Raw genomic sequence first — 24,676 nt, forward strand, 5'->3', positions numbered from 1 at the left:
TCAGTCAGATTTCTCAGACGCTGTTAGTCGCTGACCCCAGAATACCAGGGGCTTCCAGGTATCCCCCACTCGTGTGCTCTGCCGTGGCCGCCGTGGCCTGTTTCAGGCTGTGGCCAGGTGCTCGGTGCTCACACCTCCACAGGGTGCGGTCTTCTCAGACTCAGGTTCAGGGTGCCGACCCAGCACCCACTGTTGTCCTAACAGAGTCAGGAGCGGAAGCAGCAACGGCAAAGCCTGGAGCCCAGGTCCAGCTTCTCCTTGGCAGCACAGGGTCCTGTCCACTCGTGTGTTAGTCAAATCCAGTGTCGTTCGCCGCCCTGACCTCAGGGTGGCGGACTCTGCTCACGGAGCATCGGCGACAATGTGCAAGGAGTCAACACTCGAGGCCGATGTTGCAAAAATGACCACCATCAATGATGTGTTTGGGAAGTGACCACACAACCCAGACTGTGGGGTCCCCCGGCCGGCAGGGCGGGGCGGGGCTCTGCCTGTGGAGTCAGGCAGCCCTGCGAAGACTCCAGCTCGGGCCCTAGCATGCTGAGTCTGGACGAATGCTCTCTGCCTCAGTTTCCTCACTGGAAAAGTAAACTAATAGCATTTGGCTCCTAGTTTTATTCTACTATTAAGTGGGGTCCTTCGTGTGAAACTATTGCATATCTTTTCAGAAGTCTGCAGCTTCCTGTACATTAACAGCTTCCCATCACCCTCATCCATCATCCTGCACCTCACACCACTTGGCTGTGACTCCGGGAAGGGGAGCCAATGTGCACCTTCAATAGTCGTTCTTAATACTATTTTGCATCAATCACTCTTGTCCTTAATCAGTCAAATGACCTTTTCTGTTTTTATCATTCGTCACAGTGTTCCTGCGAATGTATGTGGTCTGAGAGCAATTAATCTGGGAAGTGGACGCAGGCATTCGCAAAAACACCTGCTGCGGGGACAAGCCCGGGGAGCAGGTCCACGCGGGCTGACTCTGGTCTGCTCCTGACTGCTCACACAGCGAGGTGTCCCAAACAGTGACAGTCTGTACCAGCCTGGACATGATCTTCCTGTCTCTCCTGGTTATATCATTTCAGTCTCCACTGTCAGCCAGTGGCTTGACTACTATGAAAAGAATGTTATAGAGGCTACAAAGTTCCTCACATACTCAGAAGAGGGTCTGCACGTTGAACATGGGCCTTTTTCCAGAAGAAAAGAAGCCAGATTCCAGAAGCTAAACTTATTTCCAAAACATTAAAAGAAACCTTAGACATACTCTTAAATAAGATTTTCCAACCCAAACCTTAGTAGTATTTTTTATTCATTCAAATAGAATTGTACACTTGATAGCTATATGATTTTATTAACCAATGTCATCCCAATAATTTTAATAAAAAGGAAAAAAAAAAGTTCATTGGTGAGGAAAATGGTTCCTCGACTGGACTTATCCCAGGCAGTGAAGCGGGGAGAGTCCCTGTGAGTCTGTGCCTGGGGCAGCCTAGTGCGGTCCTCGGCCCGAGAAGCGTCCCGCCAATGAGCGTGCGCACCTGGCCGGGCGCCCCTTCGGAAGGCGCTGCCCCGTCAGACAGAGACAAGCCCGTGTTGTCCTGGAAACCACTGTTCACAGGAGGAGGAAACGTGAAGGCGTGACCACGGGTGATGGTGGGGGGGGTAAGCGTGTTGTACAGGGTTTGGGCCCAGAGACAGCACACAGAGGCACCACATGGTATAGACTCAAAATTATCCCTGAAAAACTCCTAACTAGACCAAAAACATAGCACTCACATTATGAAAACTGCTCCGTGGCCAGACTCCTTATTTTTTGGAAGAAACAATTTACCAAGAATTCTGTGTAGGCCTACAGAATGCTTTCCACACTTAGCTTCATATACATGGCGTGAAGTAGGATTACTCCTCCCGGGGTGATGCCTGTGGTCTCTGGTTTGAAAAGGCGCTGGTGACGTGGAGTGGAAATGACTGAGGTTTGGTTTGTGATTAGGAAATGGAAAACGTTGTAACAGGTGCTGGCGAAAACTGCCTCTGAGGTGATGGGCCTACTGCCTACCGCAACTACTGGTCTAGGATCTCTTTGGCATCTGATTGACACAAATAGTGACTGGAATATAATTTGCAGTACTTTATATTTTGGCTTCTTTGGACTGTGTTTATTTGTAAATGGTCATTGCATAGACAAACACACCTGATAACTGGGTTGGCAATATTTATACTCATGTGCAATAGAAACACTGGCCGATAATTAGCACCATCACTTTGATATTGTTTTCTGTTGAAAAGATGCACACTCGCAGTGGATGAACACAATCTGGCTGAAAATCCAAACACAATGAATCGTTAGAAATTGCAATAACTCGTTACATTCCGTGTTTTTTCACTGTGTGATGGTCTAATTAAGTTAAGATAAAAAATACCGAGATGATTTCAGCTAATGATAAAATATTGTTGCCTACAAACATGAAGAAATGTCTTTCAGCCATCATTACTTAATTTTGCAGGGAATTTTGTTATTATAAGAACCACTATTGCATCATGATAATCAAGTTTCTAACAGAAACCTATTAAGTTTTAATTCAGTAAGAGAATTAAAGGAATATGAGAAAATAAAACTCTATTAAGAATGTTATTGTCACATTAATTCTTTGCTTTAAAAGTTGTTTTCGAGTCTAATTTGGTATTCTAAAGTATTTTAAAATAGTTGTGAGTATGGAAAGTTGACACATCTCACAGCAAATGTTTGTACAATAGTTCCTTTTTCTGCCTTTGCCACTTTGCAGTGCTAAGCTAATCTATATATATAAAAGGCTAAGTGACCGACCACCCGTCTGACTGACTGACTGACCGACTGGCCCGTACATATGATGTGCACTGGCAATTTAAAAATCAACATTGACTTGTACATGCACGATACATATAAAGCTCTCGCTGGTGCCAGTCACATGCGTGTTTTAATTTTATAATACTATGTTATGTATACTATTTTCACATGTAATTTTTTGCAGTAATGTAATTACTACACAAATCTTTCTTCTAATTAATTTCTTTTCAATGTGCATGAATCCGTGCACCAGGCCACTAGAAGTATATAAACATCTCCTAACAAGATACACATATAAAAAGGGAGATATGCAGCAAAGGTCAAGGACATTAATTTTCTTAAAAGTCCCCTGTCACCCTGACCAGTGTTGCTCAGTGGATAGAGCGTCGGGCTGTGGACTGATGGGTCCAGGGTTCGATTCTGGTCGAGGGCATGTACCTTGGTTGTGGGCTTGATCCCCAATAGGGGACATGCAGGAGGCAGCTGATCAGTGTTTCTAACTCTCTATCCCTCTCCCTTCCTCTCTGTAAAAAATTAATAAAAATATATATATTTTAAAAAGTTGCTGTCACCTATAGCTTGATTTTACTTGGATTTATGCTCCAATTTTTATTAAATCCTCATTCATTTTTTTCTAGGCACAGGAAACAACTAATTTTCATGGTGTTCTAAATACCTCCAGAAAAGGTTAGAGTTTATGGAATGATTTAGTAAATGATATTTGGGGAACTTCCACGGTTTAGTTTTGTTATTTTGACCTTGAAACAACTTAAGGTGCAGTGCTCAGTCCCCACGGTGTCCCTCCCTCCGGGGTAGTGTGATGCGGTGGTGACATCTGTGAGGGCCCACCCTCCACAATGGTACCTCCCTGGCCTCCCGCCACACTGGGTGACAGGAATGCCGTCTTTTTCTTATCAAGTTATTTAAGATTTGATTGATGTGAACTTGAAATTGTTTAAAATTTGGCCCTGGCTGGTGTTTCTCAGTGGGTTGGGCATCGTCTGTGCACTAAAAGGTCCTTGGTTTGATTCCCAGTCAGGGCACAAGTCTGGGTTGCAGGTTCAATTCCCAGTAGGGAGTGTGCAGGAAGCAGCTGATTGATGGTTCACCATCACAATGATCTTTCTCTCCCTCTCTCTCTCTCTCTCTCTCTCTCTCTCTCTCTCTCTCAAATAAATACAAAATCTTTAAAAAATTTGTATATTAACATTTAATTTTTAAGAAATAATGTCATAGGATTTTTCCTTCATGCAGCCCATTTATATATGTACCTGTGTGTACATGTGTGTGTATTTGTGGGTGTGCATGTGCATGCATGTGCATGTATCTCTGTGTGTGTGGACTTTTTTGTCTGTCCTGCCCTTTGACCCCAACATCTTTAAGCACTTTGTTGACTGGCCACTTCTCTGTTATCACTCTGTCTTATGTTGAAGACTTTAACTAACATAACTTGCATATTTTAAATGCTACTTCCATATAAAGATGTGATGGAAACATTTATTTTATTTTATTTTTTTGTTAATCCTCACCCATGGATATTTTTCCCATTGATTTTTTAGAGAGAGTAGAAAAGAGAGAGGGAGGGAGGGAGAGAGAGAGAGAGAGAGCAAGAGAGAGAGAGAGAGAGAGAGAGAGAGAGAGAGAGAGAGAGAGGTGAGAGTGTGAGAGAGACACATCACCTTGTGATGGAATTATTTAAAATGGGAGGCTGGTGCACACCCTGCTGCATGAAGCTGCAGCGAGATGCCAGTGGTGTGGATAGGAAGAGGGAAGTGGGTCTGATTAGGATGCAAAGTCAAAACAAAGGTCCCAAATCAGAGTGCCCGGCTAGGGCAGGAGCCAAGATCGCAAGACCAAGTAGCGAGGAGAGGAGCCGCGATGCCAGGACAGGAGTGTCTGCTTAGCTTTAAGTGGTACTGCTCTCTGGGGGTCCGGCAGTTCGCTTTGTCTTGTAAGAAGGGGATGCGTCTACAGAGGAGGCCATGCCGGGAGACAGAGGCACCAGTTAATCCCCCACAATGCCTCTCTTCACACAGCGACTGCTGTGTCCCCATTGTGCAAACAGATACACCTCCCTGTAGCTTGCTGATAGGTAAACCTTTTAAAGTTCTAAATTTACTTGGAAGTATAGCCACTTTGTGTCTGTTTTCCTAGAATGTTGCTGAAACCCGTTGGGCTTTGGAGTGATTTTCACACTCGTTTTTCTCACAATATTTCCCCATTTTCTATGTTCAATAACCAAGTTGTAAAACTTCCTCTCTTGAAAGTCTCTGCCAGTTACTCCTCCTGTATTCATCACTCTGCTTTGAACTTGTCAAAAGGTTCTGAAATTGCTATATCCTCTTGTTCTGTAGGCTCCAGAAAATGTGAGGACTTGCACAACCAGGGCAATGTTTTATTCCCCTTGTGGTTGGCGTTCACAGCAGAGCTGAAAATAAGTGAATGACTAAGTGGCTTCTTTACATTCACACAATGGCTATCTTGGTCCAGCCACAGGAGGCATGCCATGAGTTACGTCCATCTTCACTCAGCAGGGCGCAGCAGCCTAGGAGCTGGGAACACAACCACGAACACTCCAGACCTGGCTCTCCATCCTCACACATCCCACTATCTTTCCTTTTAAAATTTGTTCTTATATTTCTTGGGGAGACGTTGGTTAATAAGATTACATACGTTTCAAGTGCACCATTCCAAGGTACATCATCTGTACATCGCCTTGAATGCCCACCACCCAAAGTCAAATCTGTTGCCATATATTTGACCCACTTTACCCTTGATTACCTCCCCCGACCCCCTTCCCTCTGGTGAGGACATCTCTACGGTAATCTATGTCTGTGAATTTCTGTTTGTTTGTTTTTCTTCTTGGTTCATTTGTTGCTTTCAGTTTTATATCCCACATGTGAGTGAGAGCATATGGTTCTTAACTTTTTCTGTCTGACTTACTTTGCTTAGCTTACTTTTCTCCATGTCCATCCATGCTGTCACAGATGGCAGCATTTCATCTTTTTCTTATGGCTGAGTAGTATTCCATAGTATATATGTACCACGTCTTTATCCAATTACCTATTGTAGGGCACTTCGGTTGTTTCCATGTCTTGGCTACTGTGAATAATGCTGCAGTAAACATAGGGGTGCATATATCTTTGCAAATAAATGCTTCTCTCTATAATCATCCTTCCTTGTTCTGCAATCTTTTCACTTACTATCTTTAAGTACTTCTCTGTAACATCCACTTACGGATTTTCTTTCCTTATAGCTCTTTCTTGCTCAAGCTATTCCTCTTAACTAGAATGCACTTACCTATCAGCTCTACCAAGTCATTAGCTATTTAACATTTGAACTCAAAAGTCACCTTTTAGAGAGGAAAACACTTCCCGAATTTACCAACTTCTTTCTTAATTTATACTATGTTCATCAGGCACATACATGTTAAGTAATCTATTCATCCCAAGACCATACCCTGGTCTGGACCTAAATGATACTGAGGTAGAAACTGTCATAGTATTTCCATCTTTCAACCAGAAACCACTGTGCTTATCAATAAATCATTTTTAAAATAACCTTATTAATTGAAATAATGAAAAGTTATATTTTTAAAAAATCGTGATGTTTCTGTAATAATTGTTTTAAAATGCTGATTTCATGTAACATCTGTATTCTTCTCAAGATTTTACCTGGTAGAAACCTAAATTTCAAAAGGAAAACAAAAATGTAGGAAATTACAATAAATAAAATAAATTTAATTTTAATAAAATTCCTATGTTAATAAAGACTAGGCATTTGCCCTGGCATGTATTTCTTAGTGGTTAGAGGGTTGACTACATACTGAAGGGTCGAGGGTTTGATTCCTGGGCAAGGGCATGGACCTGAGTTTCAGGTTTGATCCTTGACCCAGATATGGGTGAGTGTAGAAGGCAACCAGCTATGCCTTTCTCACATCAATTTCTCTCTCTCTCTCTCTCTCTCTCTCTCTCTCTCTCTCTCTCTCTTCCCTCCCTACTTCCCTCCCTCCTTTCCATTCTCTCTAAAAAATCAGTGGAAAAAATATCCTCTGGTGAGGATTAACAAACAAACAAACCACCAGTCATTCTAGGGAAAACTGCCATATTTTTATTTCTAGGAAACTAGCTCAAAGTACCCCATGTAAAATATGAAAGGATGTATCACAAGGCTATGTACTGAAGCATTACTTGTAATAGGAAAAGACTGGGGAAACTCAAATGCCCATGCAAGAGGTCTGAGTGAATAAACTACAGTACATGGAACATCTACATGATAGAGTACTATGCAGCTGTAAAAAATAACATGACTATCTGAGACATTTGGAATTGTTACCAGAATAGACTATTAAGTACAAATAAAATATGGATACAAGTAATTTTAGTATGTCATCATTTATCTACAATTGAGGGTATATAGTTAGACAGATATGATTGTAGATGAAAGATGAATAGCTAGAAAACCAAGATGGTGGCATAGGTAAACACCTAAACTGCCGCCTTGTACAACAATATCAAAACTACAACTAAAAGACAAAATGGACACCACTCAGAACCACAGGAAAGCTGGCTGAGTGGAAATTCTACAACTAGAAGGAAAGAGGAAAGCACATTGAGACTCAGCGGAGCTGCAAAAGGCTGAGGTACGGAGGTGCGCAAGCACGTGGAGAGGATGGGCGGCTGAATGCACAGGCGGCTGAGTGCACAGCTGGCTTTCTAAAGCGGGAGGGAGACAGAAGCTCCGACTGTGCTGAACTCCAGTTCCGGGAGAGTTTCTGGGAACCCAGTTTCATTCGGGGCGAAACTGGACTGTCAGGAAAAGAGAAAGCACACTGAGACTCAGAGGAGCAGCAGAGGCAGAGGTCCGGAGGCAGGCGTGCACAGAGAGGACAGGTGGCTGAGTGCACAAGCAGCTGAGTGCGCAGCTGGCTTTCTAAAGAGGGTGGGAGACAGAAGCTCCCAACTGTGTTGAACTACAGTTCCGGGTGAGTTTCTGGGAACGCAGACTCATTCGGGGAGAAACTGGACTGTCTGGCAGCGGGCGAAACTCGAGGGCGGCTTTCTCTCAGAGGTGCTTACGGTGATTACCAAGGGACACTGAGACCCAGGGCCCTCATAGGGCAGGGCTGATGGGAAGCCAAGGCTGTCTGTTCCACCCTGAGACTCCGCCCCATCCAAGCTGAGCACAGAGGCTTTTGCAATTTTGCAAGTCTTGTCTCATAAGGGTGTCTCCAGCACAGAAGTTCTCCCGGCATAGACACAGCTGATCCTAACAGCCAATTGGCCTGGAGGTCAAATCCGCCCAGGGATACCAACAACAATCAAGACTTAACTACAACAAGGCTGTACACACAGTCCACAAAGGGGTACACCAAGAGTGTCCACCTCAGGTAACTGGGGAGGCTGAGCCACTGGGCCATATAGGACACCTAGCACACAAAGGTACTCTACCAACTCAGGGAAGCAGCCAAAGTGCGGAGACAAAGAAACAGATCACAAACGAAAGAAATGGAGAAAAGCAAATGACTGGATATAGAGTTCAAAACCACGGTTATAAGGTTTTTCAAGAATTTCCTAGAAAAGGCCAATAAATTTAGCGAGACCCTAGAGGATATGAAAAAGGACCAACTAGAAATTAAACATACACTGACTGAAATAAAAAATATTATACAGAGACCTAACAGCAGACTAGAGGAATGCAAGAATCAAGTAAAAGATTTGAAATACAAAGAAGCAAAAAAACACTCAACTGGAAAAGCAAAATTAAAAACGAATCCAAAAAGTCAAAGATAGTGTAAGAAGCCTCTGGGACAACTTTAAGCGTACCAACATCAGAATTATGGGGGTGCCAGAAGAAGAGAGAGAGCAAGATACTGAAAACCTATTTGAAGAAATAATGACTGAAAACTTCCCCCACCTGGTGAAAGAAATAGACTTACAAGCCCAGGAAGCACACAGAACCCCAAACAAAAGGAATCCAAAGAGGACCACACCAAGATACATCATAATTAAAATGCCAAGAGCAAAAGACAAAGAAAGAATAATAAAAGCAGCAAGAGAAAAACGGTTAATTACCTACAAGGGAGCACCCATACGATTGTCAGCTGATTTCTCAACAGAAACTATGCAGGCCAGATGGGAGTGGCAAGAAATATTCAAAGTGATGAATAGCAAGAAACTACAACCAAGATTACTCTACCCATCAAAGCTATCATTCAGAATTGAAGGTCAGATAAAGAGCTTCACAGATAAGAAAAAGCTAAAGGAGTTCATCACCGCCAAACCAGTATTATATGAAATGCTAAAGGGTATTCTTTAAGAAGAGGAAGAAGAAGAAAAAGGTAAAGATAAAAATTATGAACAACAAATACATATCTATTAACAAGTGAATCTAAAAATCAAGTGAATAAAAAATCTGATGAACAGAATAAACTGGTGAATATAATAGAAACAGGGGCAGAGAAAGGGAGTGGGCTGACAATTCTCAGGGGGAAAGGGGTGTGGGGGTGCAGGAAGAGACTGGACAAAAATTGTACACCTATGGATGAGGACAGTGGGAGGGGGGTAAGTAAGGGCAGAGGGTGGGGTGGGAACCGGGTGGAGGGGAGCTATGGGGGGAAAAAAGAGGAACAATTGTAATAATCTGAACAATAAAGATTTATTAAATTAAAAAAAAAGAAAGATGAATAGCTAAATCTAGATACATAAGAAGTAACTAGCTATTTTTAACAAAATTATATATGGGGGCAGAGAGCATTGGTTGGAGGGGATAGAGATAAAAACTAAACTACTTTGAATGTATCTTGTTTTTAATTTGATTTAGCATCTGTACATATTGTACATAGTTGTAAAACAAAATAAGTTTAAGAAAAGCAAATGGAAGGCTTTCCTTCTTTTTTAAGGCTGCCTGATATTCCACTTTATATACATCACATCTTCTTTATCCATTCATCTATCACTGATATCCAGTCGTTTCAGCAGTCATTCAGCAAATAATGCTGCAATGAACATGGGCATGCAAATATCTTGGAATTCTGACTTTAATTCTTTTTAATAAATATCCAGGAGTGGGATCCCTGGACTGTATAGTAGATCTATTTTTAATTTTTTGAGGTTATAGTGGCTGCATCATTTTTCATTCTCACAATCAGTCTACAAGGGTTCCAATTTCTCCACATCCTCACCAACAATCAATCTCTCTCTCCTTTTCTCTTTCTTTTAGAATTGTCACATTAATGGTTATGAGTTGATAACTCATTGTGGTTTTTATCTGTATTTGTCTGAAGATGAGGGATGTTGAGCACTTTTCTGTACACCTGCTGGCCATTTTCATGGCTTCTTTGGAGAAAGGTCTATTCAATTTACATGACCATTTTTAAATTGGATTTTTTTTTATTTTGCTATTGAGTTGTAGGAAATTCTTATATGTTTTAGACAGTAACTCCTCAGATAGATAGATGGTTTGCAAATATTTTCTGCCATTTCAGTAGGTTGCCTTTCACCTCTGTTGACTGTTTCCTCTGCTGTACAGAAGTTTCTAGTTTGATGGAGATGGATCTTGAAGGTATTATGATAAGTTAAATAAGCCTGAGGCAAGGGACAAATATTGCATGATTCCACTTATGTGAAGTATCTAAAATAGTGAGACCTACAGAAGCAGAGAGTGGAATAGGGGTTGCCAGGGCCCAGGGCTGGGGAAAGGGGAATTGGTGCTCAGTGGGAATAAAGTCTTTTACACAAAGTGAATGCGTCCTAGAGATCTGCTGTACAACACAGTACGTACAGTTAGCAATACTGTGCTGTGCACTTGTTGAGAAAATAGATCTTGTTAAGTGTTCTTGCTACAAGAATAACACCCATAAAACAAAACAATCCTAAATAATAAAAGGCTAATATGCAAATCAACCAAAAGGTGGAACAACCGGTCACTATGACACACACTGACCACCAGGGGTCAGATGCTCAATGCAGGAGTTGCCCCCTGGTGGTCAGTGCGCTCCCCCGTGAGAGCCAGAAGCCTCTGAAGCACCACTAAGGACCCCTCGGGGGATGTCTGACTGCAGGCCGGCAGTCGGACATCCCCCGAGGGTTCCCAGACTGCGAGAGGGCACAGGCCGGGCTGAGGGAACCCTCCACACCCCCAGTGCATGAATGTCATGCACCGGGCATCTAGTAAATAAATAAAACCACAAGGAACATGAGTACATTTTTGGAGGTGATGGATAATGACATCTTGTTGTGGTAATGGTATCATGTATATACCCATATCCCCAAATTCATGATGATGTATATATTAAATGCATGCAATATTTATATCAATTATGCTTCAATAAAGCTAAAAAAATGCAATCCCTAATCATCAAGCACAACTGTATGTCTACTTAGTGACATAACCTCACAGAGAAGAACCCCTCCCAGGGATTTTCTGAGATTCACACGTGTATTATTGGATGATCCTATAAGTAACTATAAGGTATAGTTGAGAAGAGAGATTTCTGACAATGTTGAAGGGAAATGTAGATGTAAGATTGATGAGGTTAAATTCCGGTAGTCCTGATTGTTAATAGATTGTGTGTGTGCCTGTTTGTGTGTGTGTGTGTGTGTGTGTGTGTGTGTGTGTGTGTGTGCGTGTCTTCTAGCTCTGACTACTGAAGCAACTGAGAAGCAATAACAAATTCAGTAGCACCCAGAATGTTAGATCTAAATAATATTTCCCACTAAGTGGTCCAGAGCTCTTTGGAGAATGGGCTAATTTCCAGTATGAGACCAGAAGTTATGTTTCTGTAACATTTTGTCATATCAGAAAAGGCATCTATCAAAGACTATTAGAGTTCTATCAAACCAACCTAGGCAGCAGCTTTAATATGGTGTCACAATGCAAATTCAGGATAATTTGATCATTAATCAAAATTATAAGTGCAAGGGGTAGAAACATAATACTATCGTTAATTCTTAAACTCAAAAATTCTAAAGGTTTTTTAAAGCACATTTTAAATATTTAGTGAAGGCTAAGGAACAACTTTATGAACATTAGTATAAAAGGAAAGAATACATGTTATCCTCTTTTTTCTACACAGTAATAACTTAGGGTAGCCACATACATGATGAAAGAAGTATCTCTTTTTAGAATAATTACAGCTAATAAACAAATAAAAAATGATAGAAATAGATAACCACTTTCAGTAGCTATTAGGAGAGAAAACCAACCATGTACCTTCTGATGGATCACATATGAAGGGGCCTTTAAAAAGTCCACCTGAATGTGATTAGGCCTCTAGACATCACCAGCCATCTTCCAAGAATATAAGGAAGAGAGAAGCACAGCATGTAATCACCAATAGCAGGACCTGTGAAACTTTACAGGTCAAATGATGTAGTTCTTTCAGTAGATAATTCCAGGGGAGATGGGGAATCTATAAGGAGAGCCTATGAATTAAGAGAATTTAGGGACATATCGACAAATCTCAACCTTTTTACCTTATTTGAATTCCAATTAAAATAAATTAATTTTAAATTAAAATATAAGAGAGGGAATTGTTGAAAACAGGGAATTACTACTAGATGGATATTTTTAAAAAATATATATTTTATTGATTTTTTTACAGAGAGGAAGAGAGAGGGATAGAGAGTTAGAAACATCTATGAGAGAGAAACATCGATCAGCTGCCTCTTGCACACCCCCTACTGGGGATGTGCCCGCAACCAAGGTACATGCCCTTGACCGGAATCGAACTTGGGACCCTTGAGTCCGCAGGCCAACGCTCTATCCACTGAGCCAAACCGGTTAGGGCTACTAGATGGATATTAAGGAATTGTAGCAATTATATTTGGTGAGATCATGATATTGTGGTTATGTTTTCTTTAAAAATTCATGGTTTTTATATTTAGAATAAAATATTTGCAGACTATCAAGGACTTGCTTCAAAATAATTCAGGGAGTAGCAAGGAAATGACTGAGGTATAGAAAAAAGCAATATGCTTGTTGGTTGCTAATTGCTAAGATGGGACATGTATGTATCTAGTTCATTATATTATTCTCTTTACTTTTGTACATGCCTGAAAATCTCCAAAATACAAGGTTAAGAAATGAAGCAAAATACAGGCAAAATTAAAATTCATTACAATTATAACACAAAAGGTATATTTTCTCTATTGATATTTGTTTTTGTTTAATTATTCTGTAATCTTATCTTTATTATTTTTTTCTACTCTGTTTGGTTTTGGTCACTAATTTTTCCATAACTTCATGGATGAAGACTTAAATAATTAATTTTCAGCTTTTCATGTTTTCTAAAAAAGCACTTAATTTTTGATACTGAACACAGCTTTTACTTCATCCCACAAGTTCTAACACCTCATACATTCAGAATACATTAGTTGATAAGTATTTTCTAATTCATATTGATATTTCTTCTTTGATCTATTGGTTATTTCAAAGTTTGTTACTGAATTTATACTTTTTAATTTATTTTTGCTTAATTGCACTGTAAGTAGAGAATAATTTAATTAAAACATACCGAGACCTCTGTTATAGCTCTGTATATGGTCAATTTCATATTGTCCATATGCAGTTGGTAAGCAGCCCATGCATTTGGCTGTTCTTCTTAGCTGACTTCTTATGTGTTCAACAAGCAATAACTGCTAATTTAATTTATCTGCTGTTATCATTGATTTTTATATTCATTTCCATCAGTTATTAAGAGAAGTGATTTTGATTATGGATTCATATTATCTTTTGTTATTTTAATTTTGCTTTATATATTTGAAGGAATAATATTTGGTAAAGACACATTTGAAATTATTGCATCTTTCTAATGAATTTATCCTTTTATTAGTATGATGTATCTCTCTCCATTAATTATTTTTGTCTTAAGGTAAAACAGTGTCTAATCTTAATATAGTCAAACTCTCTTCCTTTCTATTAATGTTTTCATAGTGTATCATTTTTCATCCACTTTAATTTCAGTGATTCTGTGTCTGAATATTTAAAGCATGCTTGTGAGCAACATAAGATCTTTTAAAAATATAGTCTGATAGCCTTCGTCTTTTACTTGTAATAATCTATTCACATGTAATTATGATATACTTGAATTTATATCTACAAGTTTGCTATTTTTTCTATAGATTGCATGTTATTTTTTCTTGCTTTTTGAGATCATTTTTCTTTTATTGTTTAGTATTTTCTATTCTACTAGCTTGTGAGTTATACGGATGTTTACTGTTCTTGTGCTGTTACTCTAGAGATTGCAACAGATATCCATGATTTATTAATTTAATGTATATTACCCTTCTACTATTTTCTTGAAATCCTACGTGCATAGCACACTTGTGGGATGAAGTAAAAGCTGTGCTTAGAATCAAAGAATAAAATGCCTTTATAGAAAACACGAAAAACTGAAAATTAATTATCTAAGTCTTCATCCATGAAGTTATAGAAAGAGTAGCAAACAAAATCAAACAGAGTAGAAAAAAATAATAAAGATGAAATTACTGATTAATGAAACAAAAAGAAATATGTGATAGAGAAAATACACAAAGCCCTAGTTCAGTTATTTGAATAAATTATTAAACTGACTGAAGAAGAAAGAGTTAACTAAAAAATTACCAACATTATGATTAGCAAATAGATATCACTTAAAGGTCCTGATGATAATAAAATATGAGAATACTATGAACAGCTTTAAGTCCATACACTTGAAAATATATATCAAATTAGCATACTCCTTGGAAAACTTCTCTTTCTAAAGCTAGCACAAGGATAATTTTTAAAAAATATGAATAGTCTTATGATTATTAAAACAACTGAATCTCTATTAAAGATATTTCCACTGGCTCAAATGACATCATTGATGAATTCTCCAAATATCTATGAAAGAAATAATATCAATCATACATTAACTTCCAGAGAACAGGAAAAGAAGGAATAATTAGTTTGTTTTATGAGGCCAGCATGTCCTCAACAGCAAAACTGGTAAGGATATAAAGACATAAGGACAAATAAAAATGCCAGGCCAATCTCTAGATCTCTATTGTGAACATAGAGGTAAAAAAAAAAGATAACTTTATGACTATGTTGTGTTGATTCCAGGAGTGTGAAATTGATGTAACATTCAAAGATCAATTGTAGTTCTTTACATGAACAGAAAAACGGAAAAAAAAATCAAATATTCATTTCTATATATACAGGAGAAGTATTGAATAAAATTCAGTAAAATTAAATTACAAAAATAAAATCCTGTGGCAAATGATAATAGCAAAATATTGACAGATTTCTCATGTAACAAGAAAAACATATCTGCAACCACTACAGCTCTTCAGTATTACTTCAGAGGTACTAGCCAAGTGACAAGGCAAGAAATGCATACACATTGAAAGATGAGAAATAAAACTGTCATTATTTCCAAGATATGTGGTTGTACACATGAAATATCAAAAGAAAACAAACAAACAAACAAAAAACACACACAAACAAACCAAAAGAACCACCCACCAACCAAAAACAAAAAACACACATAGTGGGGTGAAGGCCTAGGGAGGGGAAGGCCTGGGAAGGCGGCGGGAGTGGGGTGCAGGGGGTCAATGGGAGAAAAAGGGGACATCTGTAATACTTTCAACAATAAAGATAAATTAAAAAACACAGCCACAACTGGTTTGGCTCGGTGGATAGAGCGTCGGCCTGCGGACTGAAGGGTCCCAGGTTCGATTCCGGTCAAGGGCATGTACCTTGGTTGCGGGCACATCCCAGGTAGGAGGTGTGCAGGAGGCAGTTGGTCAATGTTTCTCTCTCATTGATGTTCCTAACTCTCTTCCCTCTCCCTTACTCTTTGTAAAAAATCAATAAAATATATTAAAAAGCAAACAAACAAACAAACAAAAACAGAGAGTAAACTGTGAGAATTAATAAGTGAATTTAGAAAAATCTGTGAATATATTAATAAATATACCAGTGATGATCAATTAGAAAACGAATGTAAAAAACAGTGCATTTATTGTTTTATCAGTACTATTTATAGTATATCTATTGCATATCTGAAATTATGTAGATAAATTTATATTAAATAAAATTATATATAATAACATATAACATATGTGCTATCATATATATAGGTACATATAAACATATACATTTTATATATATAGTAGGTGTTCAAAATGAGTCTTCCCAAAATGTGCCACACCCTAGAATGTAGTTTATTTTGAGCTGAAGACAATTGAGGCCTAAAGATTCAAGAAGAGCTTTTTTCCTCCCCTTAACTGCCTAAAAGAATTTAGAGAAAGGGCTTAGTCCTGGAAGATCACCGTCAGCAGAGATAACTGCCAGGATTAGGGGGTAGAAGGAGCGGGGTGACTGGTGGGGCTTGGAGAACAGGGCCTTCTTGAGTCTCATTGTCCGCACCGCGTGGGGAACCTGTTTCCCCACCTCTGTGGGAGCTGCCTTCCGCCCCTTTGATGGCCCAGCCCTTCCTCTCCTCCTTGTTCCGAATGGCAAGTAAGCCGCCACTGCCTGCCTACCTGTGCGCGCTCATCTTCTTATAGAGTCCAAGTATGTACACAATTAACACCTTTTCTGTTAATCAGTCTTAAGTTAATTTGGTTATTAGCCCCTCCAAGGAACCTGAAAGGGTAGAGAAAAGTATTTCCTCCCCAACAATATAATAAGTATATGTATAAGTATAAGTATATGCCACCTGTTCTATGTCCAAACTGACATTTCCAGCCAGTGAGGAACGCATCGTTTCCTCCAAAAATAGAGCTGGTTGATATTCAGATGGAAATAAGTGCATTTATTCAATAACATGCACCATATAAAAATCTCAATTCCAGAGATATTAAAATCTAAAGTAAATGGTAAAACAGACAAAAATACCCCTAGAAGAAAACATAAAAGGATGTCTTCATGACCAAAGAGTAAGTAGAAATTTCTTCACCAGGACAGAACAAGCTCGAACCGTGATGGGTATGAGGGTCTGGGGGACCTGCAGCCGCAGTCTCCTCAAGTCCGAAGACATCAAAGCCCAGGAAGGGTGAATTCTTGTGCCGGCCCAGTCCTCCGGGAGCCGACCACCAGGGGCAGGACTCCAGGTTTCTGCCTTCTTGTTCAGAAGGTATAGAGAACATCACACAGCAGCGTTAACGGGATGTGGAGTGCGACTCCCTTTGATCTTTATAGCACTTCATAAGGCCCGGGCAGCGTTGTAGGAACTTTACATACATGGATGCATTTAATTTTCACAACTTTATGATTATCTCCATTTTGCAGATAAGAAAACAGCATGGAGACCTTTATGCAGCAAAAAGTACAAAGCTAGGATTCTAGCATAAGAAGCCTGAGTCCAGAGCCTGCACTCTTAGCCACCAACTTTCACAAACTTTTGACAAAAATGTCAACTGTCTTTTCCACTTTGTAGTATATGTTATATCATATGTGCATATTTTAAAAATATATTTTATTTATTTTTAGAAAGAGGGTAAGTGAGAGGCAGAGAGAAACTTCAATGTGAAAGCAGAACAGCGATCAGCTGCCTCCTGTACGCCCCCCATCCCCCACCCACCCTGGGGATCAAGCCTGCAACCCAGCCATGTGCCCTGAGCCAGAATCAAATCCATAACCTTTTGGTTTACAGGACGACACTCAACCAACTGAGCCACACAGGCCAGGGCTCATATGTGCATATTATGATATCACTAGTAGCCCGTTTGCACGAAGATTCGTGCAATAGACCTTCATTCACCTGGCTGCCTGCACCAGTTTTCTGCGGGCACCAGGGACCCAGGCCTTGGCTGTGGCCACCGCCTTCTGCCTTTTTCAGGGTCGGGGCTTGGCCCCAGGCGGTGGCCTTGGGCTCCACGGCACTCAACATCCCTGCTAAGGATCGCAGGAGCCGACCCCCAGTGGTTTCCTGCGATCCGTGCAGGCTGCCCACTGGTGCCCAAGGCCGGGAAAGCCTCCACCCCAGGCTTTCCTGGCCTTGGGCTCGCCGCACCCAGCGTCCCTGCTACCGATCACAGGAGCCGACCCCCAGTGGTTTCCTGGGATCGGTGCAGGCTCCCCGCTGGTGCCCAAGGCCCGGAAAGCCTCCCCCGGAACCCCCGGGAGGGGCGGGAGGGGCCGGGCCACGCCCCCCCTGGTGGCCGATCACCTCCGGGACCCCCGGGAGGGGCGGGAGGGGCCCGGACACGCCACCCTAGGTGGCCGATCGCCCCAGGCACGCCCGGGAGCAGCTGCATGTGCCCGGCCATGCCCCCCCCCCCCCGGATGCCGATCGCCCCAGGCACCCCAGGGAGTGGCGGCATGTGCCCGGCCACGCCCCCCCGGGGTGCCGATCGCCCCAGGCACCCCCTGGAGCAGCGGCATGGGCCCGGCCACGCCCCCCCCGGGGTGCCGATCGCCCCAGGCACCCCCCGGAGCGGCAGCCTGGGCCCGGCCACTGGGCACCGCCATCTTGATCTTCTCAACGGCGGATATGCCACCCGGAGTCCCGCCCCCAGCCTCCTGCCGGCCCAATTGTGGGCATAGCGGAGGTGCGGTCAATTTGCATGTTTCTCTATTATAAGGTAAGATGCTTTATCTTGTATTTGCAAATCCCATTTGCATGTTATTTTGTGTATACATGTTCTACTCCACAATTGGGATGTTTTCCAAGGGAAGCCATCTCTTTTATTATATTGTACTAGAGGCCTGAAGCATGAAATTTGTGCAAGAGTAGGCCTTCCTTCCCCCGGCTGCCGGCACCGGCTTCCCCTGGCACCCGGGACCCGGGCTTCTCTCGCAGCCCCGGCTTCGTCTGGAAGATCATCTGGTCTAATTAGCATATTATGCTTTTATTATTATAGATTATTTTACCTTGATTTTGGTGGGGCTTTGTTTTTCTATGCGCCTTCAGTGCTTAGCACGTTTTGGCAAGCATCTAACACATTTCCACACCCAGGGTTAAAATAATAAATGTTCCTATTAGTACAGTTTCCTGAAATTGGTTCCCAAGTGACTTTTGGACATTTTGTCACAGGATTAAAGGTAACTTGAGGCGCTGTGTTTTATACAGCATCACGTCGGCCTGTTCTAGGGCTGAGTTAGAGCAAGTTAGAGCTAATAAGGCCTTCTAAAGGTTGCTGGGGAGCTTCCAGTGACGTGAAGAAATGGCTCAAGGACGTATCTGCCTCCTCTGCTTCTGCTAATTTAGGTTCAGCCACCGAGTCCAATAACCAATTTCAGAGGCGCCAAGAAGGCCCCAGGCTCTCATCACACATGGGGACATGCATCTCCTTGGCTGATAGGCGTCAGTCCCCCGACTCACTCGATCATGGAAGTTTGCTAGTTAGCATCTGTTTACAGCCTAGTGAGGGGCTCTGTTTAATCACAGAAAACCGGAGATGTGTCCTGAGTTCTGAAGGCCTCCTTTCTGAGAGCAGCGGGAAAGGGTGAGCATGGGAGGCAATGGGGCGTCTCCAGCCGCCCCCAGAGAGGACACGTGTGCTTTGGAGAGTAGAATTGAGGGTAATTTACAGTAATTTTTAAAAATATTAGAAGGAAGTTCCAAGACTGCTATCTTCATGAAAACATGATCGCTTTAACGTTATAGGATTCCTTCTCTGAGCCTCGGGAAGGGTACGGGAGGGGGCATGCGTGGACTGTGTGTTGAAAGACAGCTCTGGGTGCACAAGGTGGCTGAGGCTCAAAACGCACTTGAAAGCCATCCTCCTGGGCGCTGGATGGACGGTGCGGGCGCCAGTCTCCTTCACCTTTGCCCTTTGGCACATGGCACATGCCCTCCCACCCCCTCCTGCCAGGGCGCTGCCATCACTCCGTCCTGAGCAGGACTAGGATGACCCCCAGACTCACTTTAAAACCGCTCTCTGCTCAGCACGCTCCTTCCTCCGAGTCCACGCAGTGACATTAATGCGACGCTCCATCCCGCGCCCCTTTCCTCAGCCAGCCTCAGTTTGGAAATGACCGGACCTGTGGGCAGCTTCGAGGTTTCAGGGCCAGGGCAGGCCGCCCACTCCGCAGAGGAACGGGCGAGGCTGGAGTAAAGTTACTTAGTAAGTGGCCAGGGCCCCGGGCACCGCGACCCCTGCCCCTTGACTGCAGGAAGCCAGTGCCCAGGGAGGGTGCCCTGCAGGGCTGAGCGCTGGTGCTGCTGAGGGACAGAGGCCCGGGCGGCTCGCCCGCCTCCTCACCCCTGCTCTGAGGTGCCCCCAGCCCTCCTGTTCACATTCCTGCCAGAGAGCAGCCGCCTGGCCTTCTTCGTCCTGTAAAATCTCCACAAATGTATTCTTTTTGTTTAAAATCCAAAGCTGCTTTGCTCATCTCTGCCGTCGTTCATGACCTACGGTGTGCTTGTGAATTGCTTTTTCCTCTGTTAACCTGGTCTGATGTCAGTGTTATCACTGGTCCAGCCACAGGCACAGGGCGGGCAGAGGGGGCGTCCCCCTTCCCCACAGAGCAGGGTGTGTTTTTATAGGTAAGCTACTTGTTAGTGTTGGGTTCCTCTGCTATTAAAAACTGATTTCTTAAGTTTATAAACTGCCATTTGCAAGCCTCGTAACAGTGATAGAGAGCAAGGGCGTGACCCAGGTTGGGGTTCAGGAAGTCAAGGGTTTGTGTGGGCATTTGAAGCTGAGATAGCTGTAGCTCTCCGGGAGAAGATGTGTAACCAGTTCCATATACTAATATCATCTGGTCAGCAGTTAGGGACTCACTGATGAATTCAATGCATTTTTTCCCTCATGTAAAAATAGATCAATTTTTACTTTTAATCTATATATTAATTACAAAATATCTTCTAAATATTTTCACTTTACTTCAGATTGTATTCTTCTCCTTTCTTTCAGAAAGCTACATATCCCTTGGACATTAGGCATAATTCTGACCACTGCACACGGTTCAACAGGCACCAATCCTGACTCGATAAGAAAGAGTGGGTTCTAGTCCTTTTCAGTCCTGAGAATTTACCTCCTCTTGCTATTTTTCTATCCCTTCTTCCCAAAAAGTAAACACAGAAAATGAGAAAAATACGTGAGCCCCTAACAACAAGTAGTGTGAGCATTGGATGAAGCGGGCTCTGTAATAAGTCTGACACGTCCAGTGGCGGGAAGTGGCCTCACAGGGTCAGCTGCTCATAACCTTCTCCTGGCAGGTCACCGGGCCCAGAGCTTCTGGCTGAAAGGTCTGCGACAAGTCCTGTCCCCGCTCCTGTGCGCCCAGCTCACCCGCCGGGCAGCGCCAGGGGCCCCCTCCTTTCAGAACCTCGGGCGTCACCTCCCTCAAGGAAACAGTCCCCTTAGCTCCCCGGACCTGGCTTTCTCCACCTTCGTGGCATCTTCCTCACGTGCCCCCTTCATTCCAAATGTATAAAACCCCGCACAGCTTCACTCCCCAGAGCATCCCAGTCGCCTCCCAGCACCATCCTCAGTTTGCGCCAATGAACTCCTAGAATCACTCTTTACAGGTGGGACCTTCTTGCATCAGCCGGCACATGTTTTATTGTTTTTGCAAAACAGTGTCTCCTGGAAGACAGACACCGCTTCAAATCAGATCCCTTAAACCCGTGGTCGGCACACTGCGGCTCGCGAGCCACACGCGGCTCTTTGGCCCTCTGAGTGTGGCTCTTGCACAAAATACCACGGCCTGGGCGAGTCTATTTTGAAGAAGTGGTGTTAGAAGAAGTTTAAGTTTAAAAAATTTGGCTCTCAAAAGAAATCTCAATTGTTGTACTGTTGATATTTGGCTCTGTGGACTAATGAGTTTGCCGACCACTGACTTAAACTCACAGCCTCGTTCCCATTTGCCGCCTCTGTTAGGATTGCTGGTGGTAACAAGTCTCACAAAGCAACTCGATCCCAGGTTTAAAGGTGTGTAAAGAAAACAAGATACATACATCTAAAACAATATGAGGACAAAGAAGCCACTGTAAGTGTTAGATAGAGAAGCACTGTCAGGGGTTAAATAGGAGCGAGACGGTACCCCGAGCTGGCTCTCACACACGCAGCCCACACCCGTGCGGAGAGGAGACAGCGGAGCATGCAGCCGGGCACCTACCGAGGGGCTGGCCCGCGATGATCCTGGCGTTCTCCCCGGCCACCGCCGCTCTCGCATGCCGCTCGCTCATGTACTGCACAAATGCATAGCCTTTGTGAACCGAGCATCCAACGATCTTCCCGTACTTGGAAAAAATGGCTTCGATGTCCACTTTCTTGACAATGGCTGTGTTCAGGTTGCCGATGAACACCCGGGAGTTGATGGACTTGGGGTCGTTCTTATTGGTGACGTTGCTGGTCTGTGTTTTGCCAGTCATGGTTGGGGCACGGTGTTTTAATCCTGAAACAAAAGTGAAAACAAAAAACAATTAAAAGGTAAATAGGTGGAGTGGACATCACTGGCTTTGAGCAGTTTTCCAATAATGAACCAGGTAATCCCAAATCCCTAAGTATGACTTGTTTTTGAGAAGAAAATTTAGTAGGGTACACTGCATCGCATTGCAGAAAGGCGGGAGAAAAATACTTATTATCACTTAGCACAGAGTTAGAAATGAGCTCCTGATTTCTTTTTCTACAGTTGAGCCCTGTATAATGACTAAGCCTTTGTATTTTTAAGTCCATCAATTTTTTTAGAAGCAAGTTTGAGGAAGAAGACACCTTATTTTATCAACAACAAAAAAGTCCAGCGCAGCTATGATGGAAATAGGAATGTGACCTCCATTCATTGTTGAGAACATGCATTTTTATCTCTACATTTTTTATAACAGGTAGACATATTGTTTATTTCAGACTCAGAACTCTTCTATCGGAAACTAGCGATCCATGCCATTAAATGCTGCAGGAAAGGGAAAAAGGCATTTAAAATAAAAAAATTCAATAGAAAACTCAATATCAAGAAAACATAAAGAAATGAACCAGAATGAATTCTGTATATCCTCTTTAATTGAACCAATATCACATGTCAGTTCCCACCCCCGGACCCTCAAAAAACAATTTGCCTGCGTAGCTAGTTTTCATCAGTGATCAGCAAATTAGTGGACTGGGTAATCTGTTGAAATTTCTCCTCTCAACCTCATTTTTAATTCATTTAACGAATGGCTCCTATGTTGCCTAAATACAGCTAGTCTTTCCAAAAACTGTTTTGTGAGCCTGGCATAGTGTTTACTTGTGCTTAATTAAGCTCAGTGAAACTTTTATTCCTAAGTACTCCAGCACTGCAGCATTGCTTTCCAGCTTTGCAAATTCATTCATTCATTCATTCATTCATTCATTCATCCATCCATTCAGCAGTATTTATTAAGCACCTATTTTTAACTGCCTGATATTCCCTCCTAAAGTGCCTGTCAACTTAAAGAAACCAATATAGTGAAACTGAAGTTCCACAAGGACACAGAACCTGACATTGACAATCATTGCTGACCATTAGCTAATTGATACATTTTATCAGTAACAAATATATTTGTATCTGAACAATCTCTTTTACAGTCTCACAGTTAGAAAAATAATTAAAGTGCCTCATTTAAAAAATAATTTTAAATGACATTTCTCATTTGAGCATTAAAGTTGGAAGTGTTAAGGGCATTCGAATTGAATCTGCTAGAAAACTTACTTTCACTGAAACCAGCCACCTATGAGATCAGGAGCAACTGGGTAACATAAAAATGTTTCCAATAATGGAAACATTAATACAGCTCCGGTGATTAAATTTTTACTAAATATCGGACCATCGACATTACATATGTCTCCTTATAATGAAGGTGAACATCATAAACAGCCATTCACACAACAATGAAGAGAGTGACGTCATTTAAATAAGGACTCATTGCAGCCTTGCCTTGTTCTAGCTTAGCTACATTGAAGAGGTTTCTTTATGAGTTATTCGAAGCAGTCACGGTTAGGATCGAAAGGATAAAAAGCTGATCATTTGTTTAAAATTCTGTAATCTGAGCTATTGCATATCTTTAGACAAATGCTCTGAGAACCAACTGAAACAAGAAAAATCAAGGTGCGTATATGTAATGTAGCATTTACTTCTTCATGTACCCTAGTACACTTTAATCACACTGAGGGAGCAAATTAGACTAAAAGGCCCATTTTGGGGCTCTAGATGGATAGATGGCTACCTTTCTTACCCCTCCAGGCCAACATCAGTAATATAATCCACAGAACTAAGATTTTGGTTTTGCTCTTATGTGGTATTGTTGGAAATGTTGTAGAGTATTTCCAAAAATATCACAACTTGTATGGCTAGCATTTAATTTCCTGGACAGGGATGAGTTGGTTAAGGTGCAAACACAAGGACTATTAGATTAGGTCCAATCCATGGTCTGAGAACCCAGTGTTCGTCTTGGACAATGACCTGCATCAGATCTAATATGAGGGCACAGCTGTACTCTCAATTCTTACTGTGAGAGTCACTGTACCCGGGGGTCTGTGGGCCGCGCTCCTAGAGAGAAGAGAGCTGTGCAGAAAAGACATCGGAGACCGTCTCAGCAGCCCCCGAATTGGTGCTGATGCCTGAGGTATGTGCAAGGGTGACTGCCTGAGGCTGGCTACAGGTACTGCAAAGCTGTGAGCTGACGGGTTCCGACCCACAGAGGCCAAGGACCATTCAAGTTCCCAGCAGCAGCAGTGGCGAGTCCAAGTCAGTTCCTGGTGCACAAAGTTAGACGCTGCAGGGCCAGGCCTCGCTAAGGACGATAAAGGTCCCCACAGTGAAAGGCACTCAGGGAGGCCCCCTAACGAAATTCAAAAACAAGCGTCAAGATGATCACACTACACCCAAAGCATCTCAATGTCTACCCGAGCAAAGCACAACACTTCTTAAAAAATGTAAACCAGAAATAATTTGGCTCTTTATGTACGTTTTTGGTCCCCAGAACTT

At 42.3% G+C, this 24,676-nt stretch overlaps 1 protein-coding gene across 1 annotated transcript in view; it reads right to left on the minus strand.

Annotated features, from left to right (window-relative positions):
• RALYL (RALY RNA binding protein like) overlaps window positions 1–22,109 on the minus strand; it is a gene marked incomplete at its 5' end in the record, with an annotated part of 274,838 nt that extends 252,729 nt beyond the window's left edge. The window contains one exon of the mRNA XM_079795890.1: window positions 21,854–22,109. Coding sequence (XP_079652016.1) covers window positions 21,854–22,109 — 256 coding nt within the window. The remainder of the gene's footprint in view (window positions 1–21,853) is intronic.
• Between the last annotated feature and the right edge of the window lie 2,567 nt (window positions 22,110–24,676).

Source organism: Cnephaeus nilssonii, assembly GCF_951640355.1.
Source record: "Cnephaeus nilssonii genome assembly, chromosome: 18".
In the NCBI taxonomy this organism is placed as follows: domain Eukaryota; kingdom Metazoa; phylum Chordata; class Mammalia; order Chiroptera; family Vespertilionidae; genus Cnephaeus; species Cnephaeus nilssonii.